This window comes from Myxine glutinosa, chromosome 2, assembly GCF_964187855.1.
Source record: "Myxine glutinosa chromosome 2, kmMyxGlut1.1, whole genome shotgun sequence".
In the NCBI taxonomy this organism is placed as follows: domain Eukaryota; kingdom Metazoa; phylum Chordata; class Myxini; order Myxiniformes; family Myxinidae; genus Myxine; species Myxine glutinosa.
Window position 1 is genome coordinate 3,573,208 of NC_136262.1, and position 27,928 is coordinate 3,601,135.

Sequence of the window (27,928 nt, forward strand, 5' to 3'; positions counted from 1 at the left end):
AAACGACTGTGGGAGGGGCTGAGCACGTTCTTCATGTGTGAGAATATCTGCTCACAGAGGTACGTTGACCCGAAGACTGACAGTAAAGCCAGTGCAAAGTTCCAGAGACAGCTGAACTTCTTCGGCACGGATGTCCAGCAGGTGAAGATGCAGGTTCCGTGATCTTGCACTGCGGTGGTTTCTAGTTGTTTCCGTAGCTCTGCAAACGTAGTCACCCACAGTATTGAACTCTTCAGCTCAATCAGCTGCATTTCCATGTCCTGTGTATCCAACCAGTCTACCAGAGATAAATCCAATTCGTGTCCATCAAAGCTGTCTGGCTTGATCAAGAAAGAGAACATGGGTCCATACTTCTGAAAGTCCCCAAATCGTGTTGTGAACTCCGACTCAAGCTCGCTCATGTATTTGCATATTTCAGCGGTGCTGATGCTGTGCTGCGAGGACAGCTGCCTTACGTGTCTGAAGTAACGGAAAGTGGAGGTAGCAACATCACTTGAAAAGACTGCTAGCTTGCCGACAAAAGCCGTCCATGTGTCGAACATGATCAAAACAGTTTGCCCTGCACCTTGCAGTCGGAGATTGAGCTCGTTGAGGTGTCCCGTAATATCCGTGAGAAACATAAGTTTCACAACCCACTTCTCGTCCTCGAGTTCTGGGTAGTTTTGGCCCTTTTCAGCCAGGAAGGCCTTGATGGCATCAGAGCAGCTGTCAAACCGCTCCAAAACCTTTCCGCAGCTTAGCCACCTAACCGCTGAGTGGAGAGGGATATCTTTGTATGTGCAGTCCATTTTTTCGAGCAGGAATGGAACTGTCGCTGTGTCAGAGCAGATCGCTTAACTATGAACGTAATAACCTTTACTACCGTAGCCATAACCTCATTAAGATCTGAATTTGACATCTTTGCACAGGGGTTTTCTTGGTGTATTATGCAGTGGAGTTTCATGATGGGGTGACCGACTTTTTCCTCAATTAATCTGACAGCTCCCCTCTGTTTCCCGACCATGGCGGGAGCGCCATCTGTTGTCACTGCAAAAATCTTCCTTATGTCAATCCCTCGCTCCTCAAAATGTTCCATAAACACCTTGGCTATGTTGTCCTCATCTTTTGTTGTGTCCGACATTGGCTTTAAGCAGCAGAGTTCCTCTCTTACAGTTGAATCACAGTATCTTGCCATGACTGCCAAACGTGGTATGTCATTCACGTCCATGCTCTTGTCAAGTGCTATGCTAAATACCACAGCATCTTTTAACCCAGCTATTTGCTGAGCGCTGACATTTTCTGCCATTTATTCGATGCGTCGCTCAACACTTCTAGCTGACACGGGAATATCTTTAATTCTTGATTTGATTGTCTTTGTTTGGTAAGCCTTCAAACAGAACATCTGAGCTACAGAGAAAAGCCTCCTTAATATATTTGCCATCAGTGAATGGCTTTCCGCGTTTTGCAATGCAATGAGCAATGTGATAGCTTGCTTCAGTCGCATGGTTTTTAGCAGTGGCAAAGATTTTGAGGGTGTTGGCTTGCTTCCCATACCTGGACACGGCACGTTTGATGGATTCTGCCTTGTCTGCCTGATCTTTGAAAGTTTTCTCGTGCTTTGTCTCAAAATGGCGCTTAACACTCGACATTCGACAAACAACATTTTCAAAACATAAAGTACACACAGCATGGTCCTTCTGAAAAACAAAACGCCACTCTTCTGTCCATGAGGGCTGGAATGCCTGAACCTTTACTTTGGCTTTCTTCACTAGCGGGGTTGCCATCATCTACCGAACCTGAACCGCTACACTGCAATTCCTGTGGGAAATGTGAGCGGGAGGCCGTATCATCAATCAAACTAAATAAGACAGACCACGCAACAGCCAATGGTTGTTCAAGAGGTGATTTGGCATGCAGTTCAGAGGGCACAGCTTTCGCCAGTGTGCCAATGGTGGCACGCGTGCCGAAGGTTGCCGACCCCTGCTTTAGACTAACCCCTATCAAACACTAACAAGCTATAAGTTTTTTTTATTTGATTCAGTGTTTAACCATCATTCTTTTGAAAGATTTTACTGAGAACGCTGACAATTTCATATAACGATCTATTAGATAAATAGAAAGAAAGTACAGTGGGCCAATCCCCAATCGGGCCAGTGCAAAGCAAATCATCCACCTTCCATTGTCCAACGGGAACTCTTTTTGCCCAAACTCTGCAAAATAATTACCAAGTATTTTGCATTCACCTATCAATACAATGTTTAGCTTGGCCTTTGTACTGAGTCGATTATTCACTCGTTTTATAAACACAAAGGGATTTGTAAAGCAATTCAGTGGATGCTAATTACTCCAGGCAGCTGGTCAGACATTGTGGCATTAGTTGTATTATTTAATTATTTACCAAGAAAACAATATCTTTTCTCCAATTTGCTTATATAACTCAATAAGACATACTTGATCTAACATTACATTATTTCCAAAATCCCTATTTGTAATCATATTACCCTCAGTCATAAATGATTTTGTCATGACAATATGTGGTCTACCATTGCCTCCACTAATAATTTTTACTTTTCTCGAGCAACGAATTTGGTCAGTGTCGGAGATAACTTGCCAACTGTAGGAAATCCCAGATTTTGCATGGAAACCACAAAAAAACTTGCACACGGCGTCAGCAGGTTTGTAGCTCATAGAAATTACTTGCTTCATAAATTTACACTTCCACACCCGCAAGACATAACAATATTACCTCGATGTAAATAGCATATACTTCTGTAATTTGGAACATATTACCTTGATGTAAATAGCATTTACTTCTGAAATTTGGAAGATTAACTTGATGTAAATAGCATTTACTTCTGAAATTTGCTACATATTACCTCGATGTACAAAATATTTACTTCTGAAATTTGGAACATATTACGTTGATGTACAACATATTTACTTCTGAAATTTGGAACATATTACCTTGATGTACAAAATATTTACTTCTGAAATTTGGAACATATTGCCTTGATGTAGAAAATATTTACTTCTGAAATTTGGAACAAATTACCTTGATGTACAAAATATTTACTTCTGAAATTTGGAACATATTGCCTTGATGTGCAAAGTATTTACTTCTGAAATTTGGAACAAATTACCTTGATGTACAAAATATTTACTTCTGAAATTGGGAACATATTACCTCGATGTGCAAAGTATTTACTTCTGAAATTTGGAACATATTACCTTGATGTACAAAATATTTACTTCTGAAATTTGGAACATATTACCTTGATGTACAAAATATTTACTTCTGAAATTTGGAACATATTACCTTGATGTACAAAATATTTACTTCTGAAATTTGGAACATATTACCTCGATGTACAAAATATTTACTTCTGAAATTTGGAACATATTACCTCAACGTACAAAGCATTTACTTCTGAAATTTGGAACATATTGCCTCGATGTACAAAATATTTACTTCTGAAATTTGGAACATATTGCCTTGATGTACAAAATATTTACTTCTGAAATTTGGAACATATTACCTTGATGTACAAAATATTTACTTCTGAAATTTGGAACATATTACCTTGATGTACAAAATATTTACTTCTGAAATTTGGAACATATTACCTTGATGGACAAAGTATTTACTTCTGAAATTTGGAACATATTACCTCGATGTACAAAATATTTACTTCTGAAATTTGGAAAAAATTACCTTGATGTACAAAATATTTACTTCTGAAATTTGGAACATATTACCTCAACGTACAAAGCATTTACTTCTGAAATTTGGAACATATTGCCTCGATGTACAAAATATTTACTTCTGAAATTTGGAACATATTGCCTTGATGTGCAAAGTATTTACTTCTGAAATTTGGAACAAATTACCTTGATGTGCAAAGTATTTACTTCTGAAATTTGGAACATATTGCCTTGATGTGCAAAGTATTGACTTCTGAAATTTGGAACATATTGCCTCGATGTACAAAATATTTACTTCTGAAATTTGGAACATATTGCCTTGATGTGCAAAGTATTTACTTCTGAAATTTGGAACAAATTACCTTGATGTGCAAAGTATTTACTTCTGAAATTTGGAACATATTGCCTTGATGTACAAAATATTTACTTCTGAAATTTGGAACATATTGCCTTGATGTGCAAAGTATTGACTTCTGAAATTTGGAACAAATTACCTTGATGTACAAAATATTTACTTCTGAAATTTGGAACATATTGCCTTGATGTGCAAAATATTTAATTCTGAAATTTGCAGCCGATTTCATCCAGTGGAAGCCGAGAAACGAGTTTTCAGTCCTCATGTTAGAGCTGCATGGGAGTGGGGTGGGGTGGGGGTGGGGGGGGGGGTGCTTCCCTTGATACAGAGAAACGATCCCTTATATAAAGGGGGGGTCAGGGGGGTTGTGCTTCCCTTGATACAGAGGAACGATCCCTTATATAAAGGGACGGTGGGGGGGGGGGGGGACGATCCATGATATAAAGGGGGGGGTTGTACTTCCCTTGATACAGAAAAAACGATCCCTTTTATAAAGGGGGGGGTGGGGGACGATCCATTATATAAAGGGGTGGTGGGGGATGACCATTATATAAAGGGGGGGGGGGGTGACCATTATATAAAGGGGGGGGGTTGTGCTTCCCTTGATACAGAAAAAACCGATCCCTTATATAAGGGGGGGGGATGGAGAGGATGATCCATTATATAAAGGGGGGGTGGGGATTGATCCATTATATAAAGGGGGGGGGGTTGTGCTTCCCTTGATACAGAAAAAAACGATCCCTTATATAATGGGGGGAGTGGGGGGACGATCCATTGTATAAAGTGGTGAGGGGGGACGATCCATTTTATAAAAGGGGGGGTTGTGCTTCCCTTGATACAGAAAAACGATGCCTTATATAAAGGGGGGTCAGGGGGACGATCCATTATATAAAGGGGGGGTGGGGATTGATCCATTATATAAAGGGGGGGGGGGGGTTGTGCTTCCCTTGATACAGAAAAAACCGATCCCTTATATAAGGGGGGGTGGAGGGGACGATCCATTATATAAAGGGGTGGTGGTGGGGGGGATGATCCATTGTATAAAGGGGAGGGTTGTGCTTCCATTGATACAGAAAAAACGATGCCTTATATAAAGGGGGACGGGGATGGGGGACGATCCCTTATATAAAGGGGGGCGGGGGAGATGATCCATTATATAAAGGGGGGTGGGGGACGATCCATTATATAAAGGGGGGTGGGGGGACGATCCATTATATAAAGGGGGGGGGGAGGATTGTGCTTCCCTTGATACAGAAAAAAACGATCCCTTATATAAGGGGGGGGCGATCCATGATATAAAGGGGTGGGGGGGGGACCCATTATATAAAAGGGGGGTTGTGCTTCCCTTGATACAGAAAAAACGATCCCTTATATAAAGGGGAGGGGTGGGGGGACGCTCCATTATATAAAGGTGGAGGGTGGGGGGGCGATCTATTGTATAAGGGGGGCGGGGGGTTGTGCTTCCCTCGATACAGAAAAAACGATGCCTTATATAGAGGGGGGGGTCAGGGGGGTTGTGCTTCCCTTGATACAGAGAAACGATCCCTTATATAAAGGGAGGGTGAGGTGGACGATCCATTATTTAAAGGGGGAGGGTGGGGGGGGGGATCCATTGTATAAGGGGGGTGGGGGTTGTGCTTCCCTTGATACTGAAAAAACGATCCCTTATCTAAAGGGGGGTGGGGGACGATACATTATATAAAGGGGGCGGTTGTGCTTCCCTCGATACAGAAAAAAAACGATCCCTTCTATATAGGGGGGAGGTGGGGGGACGATCCAATATATAAAGGGGTAGGGGGGGATGATCCATTATATATATAGGGGGGGGGGTAGTTGTGCTTCCGTTTATACAGAAAAACGATCCCTTCTATTTTGGGGGGAGGTGGGGGGACGATCCATTATATAAAGGGGGGTGGGGGGACGATCCATTATATAAGGGGGGGGGGATTGTGCTTCCTTTGATGCAGAAAAAAACAAGCCCTTATTTAAGGGGGGTGGGGGGGGGGGAGGATCCTGTATATAAAGGGGGTGGTTGAGCTTCCCTTGATACAGAAAAAACGATCCCTTATATAAAGGGGGGTGTGGGGGACGACCCATTATATAAAGGGGGTGGTTGTGCTTCCCTCGATACAGAAAAAAAACGATCCCTTATATAAAGGAGGGGGTGGGGGGACGACCCATTATATAAAGAGGGAGGGTGGGGGGGGATCCATTATATAAAGGGGGGGTTGTGCTTCCCTTGATACAGAAAAAACGATCCCTTCCATAAAGGGGGGGGGTGGGGGACGATCCATTATATAAAGGGGGGGTGGGGGACGATCCATTATATAAAGGGGGGGTTGTGCTTCCCTTGATACAGAAAAAAAACGATCCCTTATATAAAGGGGGGGGGTGGGGGACGATCCATTATATAAAGCGGTGGGGGGGCGACGATCCATTATATAAAAGGGGGGGTTGTGCTTCCCTTGATACAGAAAAAAATGATGCCTTATATAAAGGGGGGGTGGGGGGATGATCCCTTATATAAAGGGGGTGGTGGGATGATCCATTATATAAAGGGGGAGGGGAGGACGATCCATTATATAAGTGGGGGGGGGGGTTGTGCTTCCCTTGATGCAGAAAAACGATCCCTTCTATAAAGGGGGACGGGGATAGGGGGACGATCCATTATATAAAGGGGGGTGGGGGGACGATCCATTGTATTGTTACGGTCCGCGGATTGGATGTTATTTACCGAGCGGAGGTAACCGCGGCCGAACAGTTGTTCCCCGTTTCTTCCCGACTCACCCGATTCACCCAGACATTGGCCAAATCGCGCTATGCTAAATCAATGATGGAAAGGACACGGCGACTGGCAAAGATGAAACGACGCAAGGGGGGTACAGTTCTCAAGACCTCCGGAGGAGGGTATAATTACAGTGGTGGAGAAAAGGGGGTAGATTACAAGGCAGAGTGAGGTAAAGACACAGAAGAGATGGGCACTTAAATACAGTCTTATCTAATTACCGGACAGACCACGGACAAACGGACAAGGTAGACTCACACGGGGATTGATGGCAGGAATGGACAGGTAGGTCGCTGGCACAAGGTGCACCTTGGCTCGGGGACAGGATAAAGCACGGTTCAAGGTGCAGGGAGGTCTCACAGCGCTCAGAGGTGGTCTTGCTTGCTCCAAGCTCAGCGCGCATCTTCGACGTCACCTCTCTCTACTGCACATGCTCTGCGGGGAGTGACACGCCCTCGGCTGGTTGGTTCCGCCCCAACTGGGGCCGGTCCGCCGCTTCCATTGGGTGCGGGGGTTACCGGGCTCCGCCCTTGACGAGGAGCCGACAGGGAGCCCCTGTTTGGTAACCCCGTCGAGTACATGTCCGATGGCGGCTCGTTGGGAAGGCCTGGTGTCCTCCCACCACTCCTACCAAGCCGGAGTGAGGACGCGCACTCCCTGCGCTCGTTGTTGTTGTTGTTGTTGTTGTTGTTGTTGTTGAAGAGAACTGTGAAGAAGAGCTGCGGGGAGGTATTGGGAGGTCCTAAACTTCCTAACGGTGCCATACAATCACATTCTGGTGCAACGAAGGGTCAGAATTAATGGAAACGAATCCTTAACTGACAGAGACTAAGAATAACTAGCAAGATGTCCTATCGTTGTCTACCTGAGATGCGGTGGACCTGGATGCGACATTTAATGGGGGAAATAGGGGGAGGTCGGGTCTACAGAGTGTTGTTTACAGAAAATGGGACTAGGGAATGGGGGATTGGGGAGAGTTGGGTAGTATTGAGGAAATAGGGGAATATTTACAAGCGGATATGGATGGATGCAAATCCCATATCCGCAACAATATTAAGGGGTGGGGGACGACGACCCATTATATAAAAGGGGGGGGGGGGGTTGTGCTTCCCTTGATACAGAAAAAACGATCCCTTATATAAAGGGGAGGGGGGGGACGATCCATTATATAAAGGGGGAGGGTGGGGGGGGGACGATCCATTGTATAAGGGGGGGGGTTGTGCTTCCCTCGATACAGAAAAAACGATGCCTTATATATAAAGTGGATCAGGGGGGGGTTGTGCTTCCCTTGATACAGAGAAACGATCCCTTATATAAAGGGAAGGTGAGGTGGACGATCCATTATATAAAGGGGGAGGGTGGGGGGGGGATCCATTGTATAAGGGGGGGGCGTTGTGCTTCCCTTTATACAGAAAAAACGATCCCTTCTATATAGGGGGGAGGTGGGGGGATGATCCATTATATAAAGGGGTAGGGGGGGATGATCCATTATATATAGGGGGGGGGTTGTGCTTTCCTTGATACAGAAAAAACGATCCCTTCTACTTTGGGGGGAGGTGGCGGGACGATCCATTATATAAAGGGGGTGGTTTTGCTTCCCCTGATACAGAAAAAAACGATCCCTTATATAAAGGGGGGGGGTGGGGGACGATCCATTATATAAAGGGGTGGGGGGCGACGATCCATTATTTCAAAGGGGGGGTGGTGCTTCCCTTGATACAGAAAAAACGGTGCCTTATATAAAGGGGGGTGGGGGGATGATCCCTTATATAAAGGGGGGTGGGGGGTGATCCTTTATATAAAGGGGGAGGGGAGGACGATCCATTATATAAGGGGGGGGGCGTTGTGCTTCCCTTGATGCAGAAAAAACGATCCCTTCTATAAAGGGGGACAGGGATGGGGGGACGATCCATTATATACTGAAACGCAAAAGAAACTTTCCACCTTTGAAACCTTTAAATATCAACAATAACACTGCGTGTAGTAAATGTGTGAACTTATTTGTGGACAATAGTGTCCTCACTGTCAGACAAAACGGTCACGGATGGTCACTTGAACCTTCAATGGTCACTTCATAGCACAGCTGTTGAACAGCCGTTTTGACTGTCAGTGATTAGCCAAGGGGTACGGGATGATTTTAATGAGCTGCAAATTTTGGTTGCTTTATCTACATAATTGGGTGTATGAGAGGTGATCGGATTTTGAGCGCCTTTCAAACTGAAAGTGATTTTTGGAGAAAAAGAAGCTAAATGACGTGTTTTTTTCCTAAAAAAGACAGTTTATAGTATTGAACCATGCTAAAAATGTGTTAGTTATGTCTAAACATGATAAATAAATGTTACATTTGAATCTAAAGCTGCCTACTCTTGAATTATTCCATGAAAACTGAATTTTGCTATTTCGGCTAATTGGCCTCAAGTCATAATCACGTATTGGGGTGTGCAGAAAAAACGTACTTGATCTGGGAGTGTTACCCAGATTTTTTCCAAGGGTCTCAACATATAGAACAGGAAAATCAAAAGTTTGGCCGTAGAAGAGAGATGTACACAAGTAACCCCCCAGAGCCAGGAGTAAATGGGAAAATGAGAGTGTCCCAGAAGCAACATATATACACTACTGGCGTGTTACTTGTGTTGTGGTTTCATCATTATTCGGACAAATATTGCACTCATCACCTTTAAAATAATAAAATAGTTCGATAATACTGTAGATGAGAAAGTCACAAAGTGTTTAACAAGCAGGTAACCACGCACACGTAAAACTGATTCAGAGGTGTACACTTTCAACCTTCACAATGTGGTTCCTGGATTTTGTCACGATTTGAGCATTCCTCACAACCTGTTTGTGACTCACCTGTGACTCACCTGTGATTTGACATTCAAACGATGGAAACATTGTGAAATGTCGTGCTATGTTTAAATATCACTTGCTGTGTGTTGTCTTTCTTGTACCAGAAACCATGCCTCTTGTCTTGAAGTGATGTAGACAAACCATGGCTCTTGTCTTGTAGTGATGTAGACAAACCATGGCTCTTGTCTTGTAAGGTTGCAGACAAACCATGGCTCTTGTCTTGTAAGGTTGCAGACAAACCATGGCTCTTGTCTTGTAATGATGTAGACAAACCATGGCTCTTGTCTTGTAATGATGTAGACAAACCATGGCTCTTGTCTTGTGATGATGTAGACAAACCATGGCTCTTGTCGTGTAATGATGAAGACAAACCATGACTCTTGTCGTGTAATGATGTCGACAAACCATGGCTCTTGTCTTGTAAGGTTGCAGACAAACCATGGCTCTTGTCTTGTAATGATGTAGACAAACCATGGCTCTTGTCTTGTAATGATGTAGACAAACCATGGCTCTTGTCTTGTGATGATGTAGACAAACCATGGCTCTTGTCGTGTAATGATGAAGACAAACCATGGCTCTTGTCGTGTAATGATGTCGACAAACCATGGCTCTTGTCTTGTAATGATGTATACAAACCATGGCTCTTGTCTTGTAATGATGTATACAAACCATGGCTCTTGTCGTGTAATGATGAAGACAAACCATGGCTCTTGTCTTGTAATGATGTCGACAAACCATGGCTCTTGTCGTGTAATGATGAAGACAAACCATGGCTCTTGTCTTGTAATGATGTAGACAAACCATGGCTCTTGTCGTGTAATGATGAAGACAAACCATGGCTCTTGTCGTGTAATGATGTCGACAAACCATGGCTCTTGTCTTGTAATGATGTATACAAACCATGGCTCTTGTCTTGTAATGATGTATACAAACCATGGCTCTTGTCGTGTAATGATGAAGACAAACCATGACTCTTGTCGTGTAATGATGTCGACAAACCATGGCTCTTGTCTTGTAAGGTTGCAGACAAACCATGGCTCTTGTCTTGTAATGATGTAGACAAACCATGGCTCTTGTCTTGTAATGATGTATACAAACCATGGCTCTTGTCTTGTAATGATGTATACAAACCATGGCTCTTGTCGTGTAATGATGAAGACAAACCATGGCTCTTGTCTTGTAATGATGTCGACAAACCATGGCTCTTGTCGTGTAATGATGAAGACAAACCATGGCTCTTGTCTTGTAATGATGTCGACAAACCATGGCTCTTGTCTTGTAATGATGTATACAAACCATGGCTCTTGTCTTGTAATGATGTCGACAAACCATGGCTCTTGTCTTGTAATGATGTATACAAACCATGGCTCTTGTCTTGTAATGATGTATACAAACCATGGCTCTTGTCTTCCAGTGATGCAGACAAACCATGACTTTTGATTGAGTGATGTCGAGAATGAAACTGTATTTGCAGACATTTATCTTGTGGTTAAATAAGAAAATAAATGGGGAGAGGATAAAAATTTTGAAGGTTTTCTGATTCATCATATTTGAATGTAAACGGAGAAATCAAATCGCATACACTGTTTAAGGAAGGTTCACCACGTGATTGGACATGTGGTGGCAGCAAACATCAAACCGTGTGTCATACACTTCAAACTGGCCGTAAAACGACGCATCCCCACGCACTAGCCCCCCAAATCATGTGTAACGATGTAAACGAGGCATCACCATGCTCCAGCCCCCCAAATCATGTGTAACGATGTAAACGAGGCATCCCCATGCTCCAGCCCCCCAAATCATGTGTAACGATGTAAACGAGGCATCCCCATGCTCCAGCCCCCCAAATCATGTGTAACGATGTAAACGAGGCATCCCCATGCTCCAGCCCCCCAAATCATGTGTAACGATGTAAACGAGGCATCCCCATGCTCCAGCCCCCCAAATCATGTGTAACGATGTAAACGAGGCATCCCCATGCTCCAGCCCCCCAAATCATGTGTAACGATGTAAACGAGGCATCCCCATGCTCCAGCCCCCCAAATCATGTGTAACGATGTAAACGAGGCATCCCCATGCTCCAGCCCCCCCAAATCATGTGCAACGATGTAAACGAGGCATCACCACGCTCGAGCCCCCCAAATCATGTGTAGTTATGTAAACGAGGCATCCCCATGCTCTAGCCCCCCCTCCAAATCATGTGTAACAATGTAAACGAGACATGCCCACGCTCTAGCCCCCAAATCATGTGTAACGATGTGAACGAGGCATCCCCACACTCGAGCCCCCCCAAATCATGTGCAACGATGTAAACGAGGCATCACCACGCTCGAGCCCCCCAAATCATGTGTAGTTATGTAAACGAGGCATCCCCATGCTCTAGCCCCCTCCAAATCATGTGTAACAATGTAAACGAGACATGCCCACGCTCTAGCCCCCCAAATCATGTGTTATGATGTAAACGAGGCATCCCCACGCCTTAGCCCCCCAAATCATGTGTAACGATGTAAACGAGGAATCACCATGCTCCAACCCCCCAAATCATGTGTAACGATGTAAACAAGGCATCACCACGCTCTAGCCCCCCAAATAATGTGTGGTGATGTAAACGAGGAATCACCACAGCCTAGCCCCCCAAATCATGTGAAATGATGTAAACGAGGCATCACCACGCTCTTGCCCCCCAAATAATGTGTGGTGATGTAAACGAGGCATCAACATGCACTAGCCCTCCAAATCATGTGTAGTGATGTAAACGAGGAATCACCATGCTCTAGCCCCCAAATCATGTGTAACGATGTAAACGAGGAATCACCATGCTCTAGCCCCCCAAATCATGTGTGGTGATGTAAACAAGGAATCACCACACCCTAGCCCCCCAAATCATGTGAAATGATGTAAACGAGGCATCACCACGCACGAGCCCCCAAATCATGTGTAACGATGTAAACGAGGAATTCACCATGCTCTGGCCCTCCAAATCATGTGTAACGATGTAAATGAGGCATCAACACGCTCCAGCCACCCAAATCATGTGTAATGATGTAAACGAGGCATCATCACGTTCTAGCCCCCCAAATAATGTATGATGATGTAAATGAGGCATCACCACGTTCTAGCCCCCCAAATCATGTGTAACGATGTAAATGAGGCATCACCATGCTCTATCCCCCAAATCAAGTGTAACGACGTAAACGAGGCATCCCCACGCACTAGCCCCCCAAATCATGTGTAACGATGTAAACGAGGCATCACCACGCTCGAGCCCCCCAAATAATGTGTAGTGATGTAAACGAGGCATCCCCATGCTCTTGCCCCCTCCAAATCATGTGTAACAATGTAAACGAGACATCACCACGCTCTAGCCCCCCAAATCATGTGTAATGATGTAAACGAGGCATCCCCATGCCTTAGCCCCCCAAATCATGTGTAACGATGTAAACGAGGAATCACCATGCTCCAACCCCCCAAATCATGTGTAACGATGTAAACAAGGCATCACCACGCTCTAGCCCCCCAAATTATGTGTGGTGATGTAAACGAGGAATCACCACACCCTAGCCCCCCAAATCATGTGAAATGATGTAAACGAGGCATCACCACGCTCTAGCCCCCCAAATAATGTGTGGTGATGTAAACGAGGCATCAACATGCAATAGCCCCCCAAATCATGTGTAGTGATGTAAACGAGGAATCACCATGCTCTAGCCCCCAAATCATGTGTAACGATGTAAACGAGGAATCACCATGCTCTAGCCCCCCAAATAATGTGTGGTGATGTAAACGAGGCATCAACATGCAATAGCCCCCCAAATCATGTGAAATGATGTAAACGAGGCATCACCATGCATGAGCCCCCAAATCATGTGTAACGATGTAAACGAGGAATTCACCATGCTCTAGCCCTCCAAATCATGTGTAACGATGTAAACGAGGCATCACCATGGTCTAGCCCCCCAAATCATGTGTAACGATGTAAATGAGGCATCACCACGCTCTATCCCCCCAAATCAAGTGTAACGATGTAAACGAGGCATCCCCACGCACAAGCCCCCCAAATCATGTGTAACGATGTAAACGAGGAATCACCACGCTCTAGCCCCCAAAATCATGTGTGGTGATGTAAACGAGGAATCACCACACCCTAGCCCCCCAAATCATGTGAAATGATGTAAACGAGGCATCACCATGCTCCAGCCCCCCCAAATCATGTGTAACGATGTAAACGAGGCATCCCCATGCTCTAGCCCCCCAAATCATGTGCAACGATGTAAACGAGGCATCACCATGCTCTAGCCCCCCAAATCATGTGTAGTGATGTAAACGAGGCATCCCCATGCTCCAACCCCCCAAATCATGTGTAATGATGCAAACGATGCATCACCACGCGGTAGCTCCCCACATCATGTGCAATGATGTAAACGAGGAATCACCACGCTCTAGCCCCCCAAATCATGTGTGGTGATGTAAACGAGGAATCACCACACCCTAGCCCCCCAAATCATGTGAAATGATGTAAACGAGGCATCACCATGCTCCAGCCCCCCAAATCATGTGTAACGATGTAAACGAGGCATCCCCATGCTCCAGCCCCCCAAATCAAGTGTAACGATGTAAACGAGGCATCCCCACGCACAAGCCCCCCAAATCATGTGTAACGATGTAAACGAGGAATCACCACGCTCTAGCCCCCCAAATCATGTGTGGTGATGTAAACGAGGAATCACCACACCTTAGCCCCACAAATCATGTGAAATGATGTAAACGAGGCATTACCATGCTCCAGCCCCCCAAATCATGTGTAACGATGTAAACGAGGCATCCCCATGCTCTAGCCCCCCAAATCATGTGCAACGATGTAAACGAGGCATCGCCATGCTCTAGCCCCCCAAATCATGTGTAGTGATGTAAACGAGGCATCCCCACGCTCCAACCCCCCAAATCATGTGTAATGATGCAAACGATGCATCACCACGCGGTAGCCCCCCAAATCATGTGCAACGATGTAAACGAGGCATCACCACGCTCTCGCCCCCAGAATCATGTGTAATCATGTAAACGAGGCATCCATCATCACGCTCAGCGAAACCGTGACGTGTGTCTTCAGCAGGTGAGCTACTCCCAGCATGCATTGCGCTGCTAATGGGCGGGACATACAAGCCGGACTGGTTTGTGCAGGTCGGTGTATTTACGCGTTTTAGCCCTTGTGCTGGACGGGGTCGGACACTTGTGGTGATAGACACACGTGGACAAGACCAAGGAATCGTTAGTCGCGTTTCTATCCTCTAACTAAGGTACGTGTCGTTAGTTACCTGCGTGATCTGTCATTGTTACCTGATTATTGGTGAGATTGAGAATTTCAGGATCGGAGGGAAGCGTCCATGAGGATGGGCTTTGTTTCAGTGAAATATATCGGTTTTTACCATTTTATTTTGATTGTTTGTGTGTGTAGGTCGAACGTTACCATGCAGATATTTAAACGATATTCATAACGATCACGTGGTGTAAATCGATCAATGGAGAAATATTGTCCTTATCCTGGTGAGTTAATTCCATACGTGTTCAACACCTCCACGTCGTTGTTTTAAATAAGTAATCCTTACACGGGAGTGAAGGGAATCTGCTTTTGAAAACCAGTGTGTGTGTGTGTGTGTGTGTGTGTGTGTGTGTGTGTGTGTGTGTGTGTGTGTGTGCGCGTGTGTGCGTACGTGTGCGTGTGTGTGTGTGTGTGTGTGTGCGTGCGTGTGTGTGTGCGTACGTGTGTGTGCGTGCGTGCGTGTGTGCGTGCGTGCGTGTGTGTGTGTGTGTAATGAACGATCATTCAGTGTATGAGGTTATTGTGAATATTATCAGTGATTTAGCTTTAGGATATTGTTACATATTTATGTGAATGTATGTGGATTACCATTCAGGTCTTGGCTTATCCGTGTGTAGTATATTAAGGGTTGTTGTGATTGGAGGGTCAGGAGCCCTTCTGAACAAGTGGCCGGAAACGGAAGTGACCGGAAACGGAAGAAAAAAAAGACGAGGAAGAAAAGGGACGAGTAGTATTCTTCCTCGCCCCGCTCCGAAAAAAGGTGGGATCGACCTTGCGCTGCGTGGAAAAGCGGTGTTCCGAAGCCTGTCTGGCGAGAGGAATCACCGGGACGTGTACCTGCCCGGTGGAGACGTCAAGTTGACGTGGGGCCGTGCATCGACCCCGCGTCTGGCATCGTTCGCGGCACCGTCTAAACAGACGCGTGCGGGTCGCACGTTGGGGCCTAACGCGCCTTGCAAGCGGCGTGGGGTTTGGCTTGCTCGACCGTACCCGCTTCGCGTGGCCACGAGGGGCTGCAGCCACGGTGCCTGGTACGATACCTGCCCGGTGGAGAAACGTCCACCCGGGGTTCGTTCAACCGCCCGAGTGCGGAGACGCCGACCAGTATCTTGGTCAGGAGGGGCCCAGAGACATTGTGAGGAGCAGAGACCGAGAGGGGGTTGTGAGTACTCACCGGGACACACATATATAAGATGGCCATCTTACTCATAGGGAAGTGTTTGTGAATTGGGAATTGTTGATGGTTGTGTATTGTTGATTGCTCGGGGAAAATCTCCGTGGTAGTGTCATTGAAATTGTATGGTATCATTACCATTGGAAATATATCCTTGAACATCAGTTGTCTCCTGGGTGAAATTCATATGGATTGCGTGGCGAAAGCGCATATATAATACAGCTTGCTGGCGGAGTTCCTCTCACGGTCCGGGGGTCACCGAGACCAGGTATTCACCGAGGGGACCACGTAACAGAATTGGGGGCTCGTCCAAATTACGATTTGCGGTTTCGCAATTGGGTCTACGTCCGGGATCTAAAATTGTATAACATAATAAAATAATAATATTTTATTAATTAAAATTAATTAATTAATTATTAATTGGGAAATTTTTTGAGAAATTGGGGTAAAGTCTTGGGGTGAAGGTTAACAGGTGTTAACGATAGACACCATGGCGTTTGTGGCACAGAACTTTGGGGTAACCCCGAGTGAGGCACAGTTCCGAGCGTTGCTAAAGTCGGACCTCTTGAAATTGGCCAAACATTTTAACTTGGAGGTCCGAACTAATTTGAGGAAGGCAGAGTTGCAGGCCACGGTGATACAATCTATGGTGGGATTAGGAACATGGGACGAGTTAGCCTGGGAGTGGCTACCCGAAGAACCAGAAGACGTTGAGCTCCGGAAACTGGAGTTGCAATTACGGAGCCAGGAACGGATTAAAGAAGAAGAAAGGAAAGCAGAAAAGGAAAGAGCAGAAGAAGAAAGGAAAGCAGAAAAGGAAAGAGCAGAAGAAGAAAGGAAAGCAGAAGAGAGGAGAGAAGAGAAGCAAGCAGAGGAAAGGAGAGTGGAACGAGAACTCCAGGAAAGGTTAAAAGAAGAAGAAAGGAAAGCAGAAAAGGAAAGAGCAGAAGAAGAAAGGAAAGCAGAAGCGAGGAGAGAAGAGAAACAAGCAGAGGAAAGGAGAGTGGAACGAGAACTCCAGGAAAGGTTAGCAGAAGAAGAAAGGAAAGCAGAAAAGGAAAGAGCAGAAGAAGAAAGGAAAGCAGAAGCGAGGAGAGAAGAGAAACAAGCAGAGGAAAGGAGAGTGGAACGAGAACTCCAGGAAAGGTTAGAAGGGAGAAAAGCAGAGGAGAGGAGAGCTGCAAGGGACCTCGAAGCAGAGGAGAGAAAAGCGGAAAGGGAATTAAAGGAACGTGACATGGAGCTTCAGCAAGAAATCAAATTCAAGGAGCTGGAGTTAATGAGAGAACGGGGAGAGGCACCACCCTTGCTGACGGGGTCGACACCTAACCAGAAAACCTGGGATGTGGGCAGACATGTGAGGCTGGTTCCACCGTTCAGTGAAAAAGAAGTCGCGAAATTTTTTCCACACTTTGAGAAAGTGGCTCGACAATTAAACTGGCCGGAGGAGGCCTGGACCATACTCGTGCAAAGTGTGCTGGTGGGGAAAGCTCAGGAAATTTATTCGGCGCTACCAATGGACCAATGTGCAGATTATGAGGTACTGAAGAAGCACATCCTCAAGGCCTATGAGTTGGTTCCGGAAGCTTACAGGCAAAAATTCAGGAATGCCAGGAAGAGGGAGAGTGAGACCCATGTGGAGTTTGCCAGAGTGAAAGAAAACATGTTTGATCGGTGGTGTGAGTCAAAAGGAGTCGGGAAAGACTTCGAGACATTGCGGGACTTGATCCTGGTGGAGGAATTCCAGCAGTGTGTCCACGAGGACATCAAAGTGTACCTGCAGGAAAAGAAAGTACCAAAGTTGTGGGACGCAGCCACCATGGCAGATGATTATGCCTTAACCCACCGAATAGGGGTCCACGAACCTAACTCCTCGCCTAGATCTCCGCAGGGGAGGTGGGGAACAGCAGGTGCGGAGAACGACCATACATGGCGGCGGCCTCGAGATGATTATGGGGACAACTATGATACCCCACCTGTTCGAAATCAGAGGGATGCGGGCCCAAGACAAACTTATAGTTCGGGGGGCCCGAGGCAGACCACGAGTTTTTCCTCCGGGCCTACTTGCGCTTTTTGCAAGAAACCTGGACACTTGATGTCCAGTTGTTACCGCATGAAAAGCGAAGACCCAGAGCGGAGTCCGACTACTACGACTCCAAACGCAATGGCCATTGTGAGAAATCGCCATCAAAAGGGTTACCAACCATTTATTTCAGAGGGGTTTGTGTCACGGGATGGAGCCTCGACTAACCGGAAACCGGTTAGGATATTGAGGGACACAGGGGCACATCAATCTTTAATGCTTGAAGGCATTTTGCCATGGTCCGAGGAGACGGCAACGGGGGATAGTGTTCGTTTACAGGGGATCGGGGGCGGTGTTAGTGCTCCCCTTCATGTCATCCATTTGGAGTCCGATTTGGTGTCAGGACCGGTCACCGTCGGTTTACAAGCCACGCTTCCTGTAGAGGGTGTATCTGTGGTTATCGGGAATGATTTGGCCGGGGGGCAAGTTTATGGTAACCTGAGGGTTGGTAAAGAGCCCAGCAGGGAAAATAACGCCACACCAGCTCGGGATGGCGACAAAAGTGCCAAGTTATTTGTAGGGGGACTGAACTTCAAAACAGAGGAAGAAGTTCTGACCTCTGTCTTCAACAGATATGGGCCGCTGGTGGAAGTGCGGTTGGTAAGAGACTGGGAAACGCAACAGTCAAGAGGGTTCGGCTTTGTCACGTTTGCCAGCACAAAAGACGCCAGAGAGGCAGAGAAGAATTGGAATGGCAAGGATTTGGAGGGTCGGACCATAACAGTAGGGAAGGCATTTCGTAGACGTCGAGAGGTCTACAGGAGAGGACAACTGGGCGGTAGTTTTGGTGGTGGCCGCAATCAATATTATTATGGAGGCTCCCTGAGTTACGGCCGCTCCCGAAGGAAGGATTGGCAAAGTAGTGGCCGAGAAGGAGACCGCTATTCCTGGGACTACAGGGACAAGTGGTCCCACCCTAAGTATTAGGGAAGTTCTGAGAAGTTGAAGCACTGAATGCGGCGGAGCCGCCGAGCCAAGATTCCTACACGGACTAACCGTGAACTCCACGTTCCTCAAGGCGCCCATGTAGAGAACTTTCCTGCACGGACTAACCGTGAACTCCACGTTCCTAAAGGCATCCATGTAGTGAATACTCGGCTTGGCCTCCCGGAAAAAGTGCTCTCGAGTGGCTTAACTTTGGATCTTTGATCAACCCCTTAACCTTCATTCACAAGAAACTGACGGTCCAAGTCAGAGGGTCATGAGATGGAGTTTGATTTGGCAGGGACAAGGTCGTTGCTGGTGCTTAGTCCAGAGTGAGTAATCTGGAGGGGTTGTGGTGAAATTTTGGTTGCTTTATTTTTAAGTGATAACTGTGCCCGGGGGGAACTGATAATGTGGGGGGGTTGAGTTATCTGGTTTGTTTCTCCAAATTGGCCGGCAAAGAAAGTTTTCGCTGGGTTCAAACTTTCTTTCTTGAAGGGGGGGAGTGTTACATATTTATGTGAATGTATGTGGATTACCATTCAGGTCTTGGCTTATCCGTGTGTAGTATATTAAGGGTTGTTGTGATTGGAGGGTCAGGAGCCCTTCTGAACAAGTGGCCGGAAACGGAAGTGACCGGAAACGGAAGAAAAAAAAGACACGAGGAAGAAAAGGGACGAGTAGTATTCTTCCTCGCCCCGCTCCGAAAAAAGGTGGGATCGACCTTGCGCTGCGTGGAAAAGCGGCGTTCCGAAGCCTGTCTGGCGAGAGGAATCACCGGGACGTGTACCTGCCCGGTGGAGACGTCAAGTTGACGTGGGGCCGTGCATCGACCCCGCGTCTGGCATCGTTCGCGGCACCGTCTAAACAGACGCGTGCGGGTCGCACGTTGGGGCCTAACGCGCCTTGCAAGCGGCGTGGGGTTTGGCTTGCTCGACCGTACCCGCTTCGCGTGGCCATGAGGGGCTGCAGCCACGGTGCCTGGTACGATACCTGCCCGGTGGAGAAACGTCCACCCGGGGTTCGTTCAACCGCCCGAGTGCGGAGACGCCGACCAGTATCTTGGTCAGGAGGGGCCCAGAGACATTGTGAGGAGCAGAGACCGAGAGGGGGTTGTGAGTACTCACCGGGACACACATATATAAGATGGCCATCTTACTCATAGGGAAGTGTTTGTGAATTGGGAATTGTTGATGGTTGTGTATTGTTGATTGCTCGGGGAAAATCTCCGTGGTAGTGTCATTGAAATTGTATGGTATCATTACCATTGGAAATATATCCTTGAACATCAGTTGTCTCCTGGGTGAAATTCATATGGATTGCGTGGCGAAAGCGCATATATAATACAGCTTGCTGGCGGAGTTCCTCTCACGGTCCGGGGGTCACCGAGACCAGGTATTCACCGAGGGGACCACGTAACAATATTACCATGGAAACGATCATTTGCCGTTGTCTTTGCGGGTCTTCGTCGTGTATTAAACGATGTTAACTATATAATGTTATAAGTTTACTAAACGATGTCAACTATATAATGTTATAGGTTTACTAAACCATGTGAACTATATGATGTTATAAGTTTACTAAACCATGTGAATGATATGATATTATAAGTTTACTAAACCATGTGAATGATATGATATTATAAGTTTACTAAACCATGTGAACTATATGATGTTATAAGTTTACTAAACCATGTGAATGATATGATATTATAAGTTTACTAAACCATGTGAATGATATGATATTATAAGTTTACTAAACCATGTGAATGATATGATATTGTTACGGACATGACTTAGATGTTGTTTGACCGAGCGGAATGGCCGCCGTGTTCGCACAAGTTACCCGATTACACTCGAACGTTGGCCGAATCGCGCTATGCTAAATCAATGAAGGAAAGGACACAACGGCTGGGTTTAAATGACACGACACCAGGGGTACAGTTCTCAAGACCTCCGGAGGAGGATATAATATGGGTTATGCAGAACGTTTAGATTACACGGCACAGAGGTACAGCACAGAAAGATGGGCACTTATACACGGTCTTATCTTAGCCCCGACAGACCACAGACAAACGGGACAAGACTGACTTACACGGGGATTGATGGCAGGGGAGGGCAGGCAGTCGATGGCTCAAGGTGCACCTTGGCTCAGGGGCAGAATCCACACGGTCCGGTCCAGATATGCGGGGAGGTATTGTCGCGCTCGGAAGGTGGCGTCCGTTTCTCTCCAAGCTGAGGCGCATCTGACGTCACCTCCGTCTTCCTGCGCATGTCCAGCGGGGAGTGACACGCCCTCGGCTCATTAGCTCCGCCCCAGATGGAATCGGTCCGCCGCTTCTTATTGGGTGCGGGGGGTTACCGGGCTCCGCCCTTGACGAGGAGCTGACAGTCAGCCCCTGCGTGGTAACCCCGTCGGAGCACATGGTCAATGGCGGCTAACCAAGCCGGAGTGAGGACGCGCACTCCCCGCGCCGCTGTTGTTGTTGTTGGTGTTGTTGTTTCATGAGGAAGAGATGCGGGGAGGTACTGGGAGGTCCTAAACTTACTACTGGTGCCATACAATCACATTCTGGTGCAACGAAGAGTCAGAATTAATGGAAACGAGTCCTTAACTGACATAGACTAAGAATAACTAGCAAGATGTCCTATAGTTGTCTACGTGAGATGCGGTGAACCTGGGCACGACATTTAATGGGGGAAAAAGGGGAAGGTCGGGGCTACAGAGTGTTGTTTACAGACAATGGGACTAGGGAATGGGGGATTGGGGATAGTTGGGGAGTATTGGGGAAATAGGGGAATATTTACAAGCGGATATGGATGGAGGCCAAATCCCATATCCGCAACATTGCACCCTTCTCTACCTCGGGGCGTCCCGACCCGATAAATCTTTACCTACGTTAGTGTGGCACTCAGATCTAGTTCCCTCTACTATTAACTCAACCCTGAGTGCGACAGTTTTACAGATGTTCACAAATGAGTAAATATGTCCCCCTGCGACGTTGCACCCTTCTCCTCTCAGAAACACACCCACAGGATAACCGAGTCGCGGAAATAATCCTCAAACTAAACATACAGCCGGTAGGGAGCATCATTTACACAAGACTACACTGATATTTACACTACGATCCAGGACCTGTTTTTGGAGGAACACATGCAGATGTTATGCATAGAGAGAGCACGCATGCCAGCATCGATACACCAACCCACGAGTGCCCTGTGGCCTTACGGCCTTTAATAATGTGCAGAGCACCCCATCCAAGCACCAAAAGCACCACCCCATCATGTACAGTCAGCACCATCCGGTGCACCAATAAAGTGTTCAACAATCACCGGTGGTGTCGCAGCCGGCCGATGTTCTGCCGCTGGTCTTGCCTTCATGGAGCACTTGGCCTTCTGGCTTCTTTAAAAATAAAGAAAGGCGCCAACCGCGTCCATTTCTAAATTGTGGCCGTCAGGGGGCCAACTATAAGTGGTTCACCTGTATGGCATAGGTGCCACGTTGACCCAGAGGTCCATCAACGGGTGGTGCTTGCCCGCAAAAGAACTGCGGTCCATTGTGGGCGGCCACCAAAATTGCGGTCCATATGGTGTATCGATCCAGGCAGCAAGCAGCGAAAGTACAGGCCCACAACTGCGGAGCCAGCACCTCTCTCTCCTCTCTCTCTGCCCCAAAGCCAGATCCTCGGAGGTGGGAGACAAAAGAAGAGGACAAGTGAGTAAGGTGGTAAGGGCGCAAAAGTGCACGCAATATAAGATGATGCACACTGGGGGCACATGGGAACCAGGTGAGACAGGTACGTTCCTACCGTACGCCCCCCCCCCCCCACCAGGTAACCTACATTGCCCCTCCCTTACCCCTTACTGTATCCACAAAACACAACACTACCCATAAACATCTACTTTACACATCAACAACGTCCCTACTGTCTTCCCCGTTCCTCCCATAAACCAAATTCGTCTTCTTTCCCTCCTAACCAATCAAATTTGCCATTTCCAACTCTCATCACAATTTGCCATCTCCAACTCAACATCAAAATTTGCCATCACCAATTCATCATCAGTCCCTCCTAAGGAGGGAGAGATGGAATCACCCCAATGTCTCATCCACGTCGTGATGCGTCTCACCAATCCACACAGCAATTCTCATTTCCTGCACACAGAACAAAGAAAACACAGGTGTGGAGTCATCATCATCACCACAGGTAAGTGGCTGCGTATGGTGCGACAGGTTCATCAATCCTAACTATTTCCTAAATGACTTTAACAACTTTACATTACCCGGGGTCTTTCCCTGCCAATCCATTGGCCAACTTACACTATGGGTTCTAAAAACCAATTCCCATTGGCCAAACGGTGGTGCTTTTCAATTTGGGGTCTCACTCCCCCGATTCATCTCCCGGTGCCTTCGCACAATTTCTGGGCTGCGACGTGTAGCTCTCCCAGCAGGTCTACCCACCTGCACACCTCCACCACTGCAGTTGCCTCCGAGCTTACCTGCTCCTTACCCTAACCTAACTACCTGGGGAAGGCCCTCTGGCGCTCTCCCCACTCGGTGCCCTCTCTGGCACTGGGCTACCCGGGTCCGTCCTCCGGATCCTCGGGCCCCACTGACACTAACGGCTCCCAGAGCCCACCTGCGGCCTCACCTGGCCGACATCCTCACAGTGGTGGAGTGCCCAACCAACTACACACACTAACAGGCTACACGCCCAGCCATTTCCACAACACTAATGCACCCATCCACAATACCATTCTGCAACCGCACCACAAATGCCAATATCCAACCACAATTTACCTATACCCTCTACCTAACACTTACACTACCCGCCCCGGGTACTCGTGAAAGGGGTCCACTCTTCCCCCATCCACACCTTCGCACTATGCACACCACTCCGTACCACTTACTCCAACTCTCTCCACACCACTCATTCTCTGCTCCATATATTCCACACACCTGTACTTGCACACCTGTGCTCTCATACCTGGTGCCACCTGCACCCTTCTCTCCCCAAAGCGCATTCGCGCTGATCCACAACACTCACTACTCATACACTGCTCCACACTGCTCCACACTGCTCCACACACCTGTCCAGCTCTCACACAGCATCATCTCATCTAACTACTCCCCTCTGAAACTTGCGCTTCCCAGTCGTCCCTTTAAACTATTGCGCTCCCTCGTCATTATAATCCACACTAATCTACCTGCGTCCCCACTACAGGTATCAGTCACTAACTAACCTTAACGTTACCTAATGTCATCTTCTAGGTCCCTATCAATATCCTAACCCACCCGGGCTAGTTTTCACTGCCATACACCCCATAAGCTATAGCGCATTTGCCCCACCCATGGGAAGGGTGGCAGGGATGCCACCCTTACCCACCGGGCCCATCGCTCATCAATCCCCCAGTCCTCTGGCACTAATAAGCCCCCCTTATTCAGAGGTACTGGGTCCCACCTCGGCATCTAAAGCCGAGGCAATCCACGGGGGCGCCTGCTCGCCGGTGTAAGGCCTTATCCGGTCGGCGTGGACGATCCGAGGGAGGGCTCGTGGCCCCATTTTGATCTTTACTACCACGTCACAGACTTGCGACAGGACGACCCCCGGGCCTTGCCAGGGAGAGGTGAGTTTCGGGCACCTACCCTTCCTCCTCCGGGGATTGAAGAACCAAATCTTCATCCCCGGAGTGTACTGACTCCCCTGGCTCCGGTGGTCGTACCTGCGCTTCATCTTTTACCCCGCCAGATGGAGTTGGCGGCAGGCGAAGGCATGGACTAGCTCCATGCCTTCCTCTAGGTGACGTGCGTACCCCTCCCTCGGCGGGTTAACCACTGTGTCTGGCACGGGACCGCATAGCAAGTCGGCGGGAGCCCGTAACTCCCGCCCATACATAAGCAACGCTGGACTGCATGCGGTGGCCCCGTGCTGGCTGGTTCGGTAGGCCATGAGCAAATAAGGGAGATGTTCGTCCCAGTCATCCTGACGGGTGGCGGTGAACAGTGCCAGTTGTTGGATTAAAGTTCGGTTGAATCTTTCCACCATCCCGTCAGATTGAGGTCTTAAAGGCGTTGTTCTGGTTTTCCGAATTGACAGGAGACTGCACACATCTTTAACAATTTGCTCTCAAAATTTCGTCCCTGGTCGGTGTGCAACTCCTGTGGAATCCCATGCCGGCACACAAATCCTTCCACGAAGGCCTGCGCTACCACCCCTGCTTCTTGGTTGGGGAGGGCGTAGGCCTCCGGCCACTTGGTGAAGTAGTCCATCACAACGAGGATGTACTTATTACCTAGGCTGGTGCGGGGTAGTGGGCCTAGGATATCCATGGCCACCCGCTCTAGGGGGGCCCCCACCTGGTGTAATTGAAGGGGGGCCCTCATCCTCCGTGCTGGTCCCTTTTTGGCAGTACAGGCGTCGCATCTCCGACACCAGTCCTGTATGTCGCGCCCCATATTCACCCAATAAAACCTCCGGCGTACCTGCGATGTCGTCTTTGTCCTGCCCAAATGGCCGCCGGGGCGGGTACCATGCACCTGTTGCAATATATCGGTCTTAAATTTATTTGGGACTACCACCAGCCAGGAAGTTTTATCAGAGGGAACCTCCACCCACTTGCGATACAAGATGTTATCCTTCAATTCCAGGGTCTGCCACTGAGCCCAATACGCCTTGGTCTGTGCCCCGAGGGGGGTGACCTCTTCCCCATTAGGTCTTTGCCCCAATCTCACCCATTCGTGCACCGGCCCCAGTACGGGGTCCTCCCGCTGGGCCGCGCTCCAAGCCAAAGTTCCGAATTCCTCATCTGCGGTTAGTGGCAAAATTGGCCCTCTCACCCGGGTTGCCCGGACAACGAGGGTCGGGTCCGAATCGCCCAATTGTTCCCTCTCCTCGTGTCTCGCACAAAATTTGCAGTTTTCCCCCAGACAAGGACGCCGAGAGAGTGCGTCCGCATTACCATGGGCCTTCCCGGCCCTATGGGCCACATCAAAATCGTACTGCTGCAACTTTTCCAACCACCTTGCAATTTGGCCCTCTGGTTCCTTGAACCGAAGGAGCCATTGCAAGGAGGAATGGTCAGTTCTAACCAAAAATTTCCGCCCGTACAAGTACGGGTGGAAATGGTTCATGGCAGCCAGCATAGCCAATAACTCTTTGCGAGTGACGCAATAATTTCGCTCGGGCCTACTTAAGGCCCGACTATAATAACCAATCACTCTCTCCACGCCCTCCTGTGTCTGAGACAAAACTGCGCCCAATCCTTCCTGGCTCGCATCCGTGTCCAGGGTAAATGCCCCGTTGCTAGTGGGGTACGCTAGAAGGGGTGCGGATGTTAGACACCCCTTCAATTTTTGGAAGGCCTCGTGGCACTCCCGTGTCCAATTAAATCGCGTCCCCTTCTCCGTAAGCCGGTGGAGGGGACGGGCCAACTCCGCAAATTTCGCCACAAAGCGCCGGTAGTAGGAGCAGAGTCCCAAAAATCCCCGCACCTCTTTGATGGTACGTGGTGCGGGCCACTCCTCTACCGCTTTAATTTTGTCTGGGTCCGTTTTTACCCCCTCGCAACCGATGACGTGGCCTAAATAGGCCACCTCCTTGGCAAACAAGGTGCACTTACTCGGGTTCAGCTTCAACCCTGCCTGTCTGAGGCACCCGAACACCTGGTCCAAATTAGCTACTGCCTGGGGGAACGTTTTGGCATGTACTAGGACGTCATCCAGGTACACCAGGCATGATTGCCATGGCATGCCGCCTAGTACATGTTCCATCAATCTTTCAAAGGTGGCGGGGGCGTTACACAAACCAAACGGCATCACAGTAAACTGATACAGTCCCTTACCTGTGGAGAATGCCGTTTTCTCCTTCCCTGCCCTATCCATCTCCACCTGCCAATACCCACTCTTGAGGTCCAAAGTTGAGAACCAATTTGAGCCCGCAACGGCATCGAGGGTGTCATCAATCCTTGGCAGGGGATATGAGTCCTTGAGTGTCACGTTGTTTAGCTGGCGATAGTCCACGCAGAACCGCGTGGTCCCATCCTTCTTTTTGACCAGCACAACAGGTGACATCCAAGGACTTCCCGAGGGCTCGATCACGCCTGCGTCGAGCATTTTTTCAACCTGCTCGTCAGCTTCCGCCCTCTTGCTCCAAGGGAGCCGTCGGGCGGCCTGACGAATAGGCCGGGCCTCACCGGTGTGGATCTGATGTTTCACCAGGCCCGTACGTCCAATATCCTCGGTGGACAGGGAGAAGAGGTCCAAATGGGACCCAACCAGTTTGTGTAAGGCCTCCCTCTGGGTACCTCCCAACTCTACGCTACTACGATTTACCATCTCGCAAATGGGATCGGGCCAATTCCTACTTCTTATTGAAGGCTCCCCCCGGGGCCGGCTCGGCCGGACGTTCTCGCCCCTCACTGTCGCGACTTCCTCAACTGGGGTGCAGCCAGCTACCCTCGTGCCCCTTACTATAGTGCGTGGTTCTGTACTTATATTTATTACCCGGACGGCCACTACCGGTCCGTCCGTTTTTACAAGGGTGCGGCCCACGATTAAACCCGGTATGGACTGCGCTGCCACCGGTTCGACCAGGCCGCAGGACTCCTGCCATGTTGGGCGAGCTGCCCACCGGGCCGGCACTATCGCCTCGGCCCTTGGGGGAATGGTCACGGCCTCGGAAGCCTCCAGCTCCGCTCTCTCGGCCGTGCTCACTCCCCCTAACGGCAGCTCTTCTACTCCCACCTGCAGGATCCCCCGGCACA

At 48.2% G+C, this 27,928-nt stretch overlaps 2 protein-coding genes across 2 annotated transcripts in view; both read left to right on the forward strand.

Annotated features, from left to right (window-relative positions):
* The first annotated feature begins 1,001 nt into the window (after nt 1-1,001).
* The window catches only part of LOC144890718 (uncharacterized), a 34,086-nt gene continuing 7,159 nt past the window's right edge, over nt 1,002-27,928 (forward strand). Inside the window, exon 1 of the mRNA XM_078772344.1 lies at nt 1,002-1,188. Coding sequence (XP_078628470.1) covers nt 1,002-1,188 — 187 coding nt within the window. The remainder of the gene's footprint in view (nt 1,189-27,928) is intronic.
* Nucleotides 14,831-27,928, forward strand: part of LOC137422423 (phospholipid-transporting ATPase IC) — a 283,539-nt gene continuing 270,441 nt past the window's right edge. The window contains 1 exon segment of the mRNA XM_078772905.1: nt 14,831-14,965. The gene's annotated coding sequence lies outside the window, so the exon portion shown is untranslated.